Source organism: Helianthus annuus, chromosome 10, assembly GCF_002127325.2.
Source record: "Helianthus annuus cultivar XRQ/B chromosome 10, HanXRQr2.0-SUNRISE, whole genome shotgun sequence".
NCBI lineage: Eukaryota > Viridiplantae > Streptophyta > Magnoliopsida > Asterales > Asteraceae > Helianthus > Helianthus annuus.
This window is the reverse complement of record NC_035442.2, coordinates 95,270,076-95,274,328: the sequence shown is the minus strand read 5'-3', so window position 1 is coordinate 95,274,328 and position 4,253 is coordinate 95,270,076. Positions and strand designations below refer to the sequence as shown.

At 36.9% G+C, this 4,253-nt stretch overlaps 1 protein-coding gene across 1 annotated transcript; it reads right to left on the bottom strand.

Annotated features, from left to right (window-relative positions):
- Window positions 1–3,604: 3,604 nt before the first annotated feature.
- Window positions 3,605–4,016, bottom strand: LOC110882156 (inorganic phosphate transporter 1-4-like). The gene has a single exon (XM_022130241.2). It carries the CDS (start codon window positions 3,977–3,979, stop codon window positions 3,605–3,607), a length of 375 nt encoding a protein of 124 aa, XP_021985933.1. The 5' UTR covers window positions 3,980–4,016.
- Window positions 4,017–4,253: the final 237 nt, after the last annotated feature.

Below are 4,253 nucleotides of genomic sequence, written 5' to 3'. Positions count from 1 at the left end.
TGCCACTAAATTATTAGTGATTTTGATATCGTAGCCCAAAGCCCCAAATTGCTTCGCTATTGACCCATCTCATTTAAGAGAGTTGTACGATGAAATGAAATGACAATACATGGATGGTCATGCATGTCATTCTGAACCAATCATCTCTCTTCTCATGGGCAACCGTCTCATTCTTGTAAAATGTAGTTTTTTTTTTTTTTTTTTTTTTTATTTATTTATAAATATTTTAATAAAAGAGATGGTTCAAAAGTTGACAACTTTGTTACATAAACTTAATTACATAGTTAGTCTTTGTGGTTTACACAAAGTAACATACTTAGGTACTAAGGCTAGAGGGTATGGTGATGGTCCTCCAAGGGAGGATGATCCGCCACGTAGACGCCACGTCATAATACTCCCAAGGATGGTCCATCCCCCAAAACTAGAGGGTATGGGAGGATGGTCCTAATCATAGTCCTCCCCACCACTTTTATGTTTTTTTAATTTTTTTAATCTTCTACTTTTTTAACATTTAACAAATAAACTAACAAAATATTTTCATTAATATTAAAAAACATTACATAAACTTAAAAAAAATAAACTTAAAAAAAATTCTAATATATTAAAATAAGCTACTAGTCTTCGTCTTCCATGTCGTGGTCGGGTTCGTTTTGAGCGTTGTTCCAAATGTACTCCACCAAGTCCGCTTGTAGGTTATGATGTGTGTACTCGTTACGTAGAGCGAACATGTTCAAATCTTGTTGTTCCCCACTAACTGAAACAGAATTTCCAGTAGATGCGTTTTCGTCGTACTCGCATATCGCTCTACCTTTGTCATAAGCCTATACACTTATTTTTATTATTTATTCTTATTATTTATTCTTTTCAAAACAAATCATATAAAACAAATCATATACTTTCCTGCAAAAAAGTAAACAACCTATATGCCTACTAACTAGTAATAAGCCTATACACTTATTTTTATTATTTATTCTTTTCAATCGTCTCCCTCATCTCATCTCCCTCCTCGCTCCACCGAAATAGCAAGCTGCAATTTCGGTAAACCCTGCAGCTCCGGCAACACCTAAAATATCATGTCTCTCTTCTCTTTTTAACTTAAACTTCGCAAACAAACCAAGGAACAGAGGTAACATAAACTTTTTTCCGGGGTAACTTAAATTTTCCATTTTTTTAATAACGGCTACTTTTCAGATGGGGGCTCACATGTTTGGTCCATCGCAAACGGCAATAATCGAACGATGGGGACGGGACGGAGGGGGTAGGGGTGTTCAGGATTCGTTTCGAATTCGAAATTCGTTTAAATTCGATCCGATTATCAAGAATTCGTTTCGATTATAAGAATTCGAATTCGATTCAATTCGAGTCAAGTAAATCGAATACGAATTTGTAATTTCAAATTCGATTCGATTTGAAATTCGAATAAAAATTATACATTTTTATTTATTATTTTTATATATAATACAAATATAACTTTTATTAAGCTATACTATAAATTATTTTCAAAATTTTTTCCAAGTATTAAAATTACCCATTACCAAACCCACTACATGACCCATAAGTAAAACCTAAGTATCTATCAATAGATTTCTAACCATAAAAATATTAACTTGTAATGTGGAGTGATTATTCCCGACTTCTCGTTTTGAATTTTAGACTTGTGGTACTTTATTTGAAAACTTTTAATGTGATATCGTGCTTTATGGCTGCTTTAAAATTTACGTTTCATTTTGATAGTTTTTTACATGTTTTAAAGAATCTGAATTAAATCGAATTTATTCTAATTCGATTCGAATTCGAAACTTTAGTCGAATACGAATCGAATACGAATTGGGTTTTTTATTCGAATACGAATTCGAATCGAATTCGATAGGTTTTAATCGAATTCGAATCGAATACGAATTCAAGGAAAAATAAAAATTATTCGAACAATTCGATTCGATGAACACCCCTAGGAGGGGGGCCGGCGTGGTGTGCCGCGCGTCGCCGAACCAAGACGGAGGGGGAGACGGACCCATACCGTCCAGCCTAATAGTTTAAAATCACCTGCTGAGGTATTAAATTTTCGTTTTGTAACGTTTGGAGGTATTAACATTAATTGTTTGTTAAACTATTAGTACCTAAGTATGCTATTTGTACAAACCACATGGACTAACTATGTTAATTTCATCATAGAAATTAATACATCCAAACGTTACAAAATGAAAAGTTAATACCATAGAAGGTGATTTTAAACTATTAGTACCTAATGATGTTATTTTGTGCAAACCACAGAGACTATGTAATTAACTCTATATATATGATACATATTAAACGTGTTTAATCTGTGTTATTTATAGCAATTTTAAAGTTTATAAAGTTGACCGATAGCTAGTGGTGGAGTGGTAAGGGAGAGACCTTGTGTTCCAAGTGACTCAAGTTCAATTCCTGCCCCTAGCATTTAGTTTCTGCGGCACCTGGTGATGATGGGAGACTAGGCGAGTAGGCGGCGATCGCTAGTTCGATCCTTGAACTGAGCGGGTTTTACCTCACCGCACTGTCGTGCCTTCGGGCGAGTGTTCACGGGCTTCGGCCCTAGGTGAGGGTTTTCCCTGGTTCGGAAGACGAGTGTATCCCGATGTGGTGAATTTCGCCAGTAACCCATTTGGAGGATTCGTTGACCGTTTAAAAAAAAAGATTAATTCTAATATATCGAATTTAGGACCTTTACCTAATGAAAGTTACAAGCATCCAAAAGAATTGAACATCAAATCTTTCACGTAACTAAATAATGGATTAATTGATACACGTTAAACAAGTTTTCGTCTCTTGATATCCAAATCTATGAAATTATTGTCCCTCCCCATCCATTATAAAAAAATGGTCGTGCTATAGGTCCCAATTGGGTCCACACTAAGTATACACACTTAATTCGAAAGACCCATGTTAACAACCTTAGACAGTGATCCATCTGAAGCTGACAAACAAGATTTGGATAAAATTTGTATGTTTTACAAGTTCGTTTGGGTATGTTATATAGCTACATAATTTGTTAATTGTTAGTCATACGATTTGCTAATTTAGAACATGTCTAAATGGTTGACTAGTTGAGCATGCTATTTATTATTACAAACTAGTGGGAAAGCCCGCGCGTTGCGGCAGGTGCCCCGACTGATATCAGATTCAATTAGGCGGATGTCCCGACTGATATCAGATTCAATTAGGCGGGTGTCCCGACTGATATCAGATTCAATTATCATGCCTATTACGAACCACAACCCATTCCAGGTTTCTAACATTTTGTAGGTTTTCATTTGATCAGAATTTCAAGCCAGTAACTACAAGGCACACGAGTGCAGTATGTCAAGTATGCATTGCTTGATTTGTTTGTGGCCACATGTTTTTAACTCAACTGGTGTGAAGTATTATTTCCACAATATCAAAGGTAACTTATAACCTATATTAGACAATATGTCTTCTACAAAAATGAAACACAAAATTAAAAAAAAAATTGAGTAATAACTCTAGAAAGAAGAAAAAAGTTGCAATATAAATTACCTAATAAGCTATGGTGACAACCACCATAAAAAATGTAACAAAAAACAGCATTTGTTTTCTCGAGCAACATTTAGGCTCTGGTCTCACCGGTTTCTTCTTCATTCTCACCAGACATTTCCTCAAGTGATTTCCCGTTTGATTCCGGCACCAGAAATGTACACAATATCCCCAACAAGTTAATCACACCCAACACAATCAATGAGTTCTTTACTCCTATGCCCGGTGGATACCCGTGATCCGCCTTAGCAGGATCTTTATTTTGAGCCAAGTAAAAGAACCCGAAAGCCCCAACTATCGCCCCGAGTTTCCCTGACGCTGCGGATATCCCATGACAAGTTGATCTCAACCGGGCCCGGAAAATCTCTGCTGGGACGACGAATGTTGTCGCATTGGGCCCGAAATTTGCGAAGAAGAATGTTAACGAGTAGAAGACAACAAAACCCATGTTGTGTTTGGGTTGTGATGAAACAATGGTTAACCGGGCAGGGTTAACACACTGGTCTCGTCAAGAAGGGTTAATCCCTTCCTCTCGAGGATCGCTGGCTGGATCACCGGTGGTTGATCTCCTGCACAAGGAAACAAGCCGTGACTCGTAACAAGGAGGATGGGGTGGGGGGTGCTCCTTGTTACCACTCTCCGGCGTGAGAATCAGTAGTTTGCTTGGGAAGCAAAGTAAGATAGTAGTAGTAGTGAGAGAGTTGTGAGAAGATACCTCAAAC

Coding starts and splice junctions, on each gene's coding strand:
- LOC110882156 (XM_022130241.2), bottom strand. CDS start 3,979: ATGGGTTTTGTTGTCTTCTACTCGTTAACATTCTTCTTCGCAAATTTC.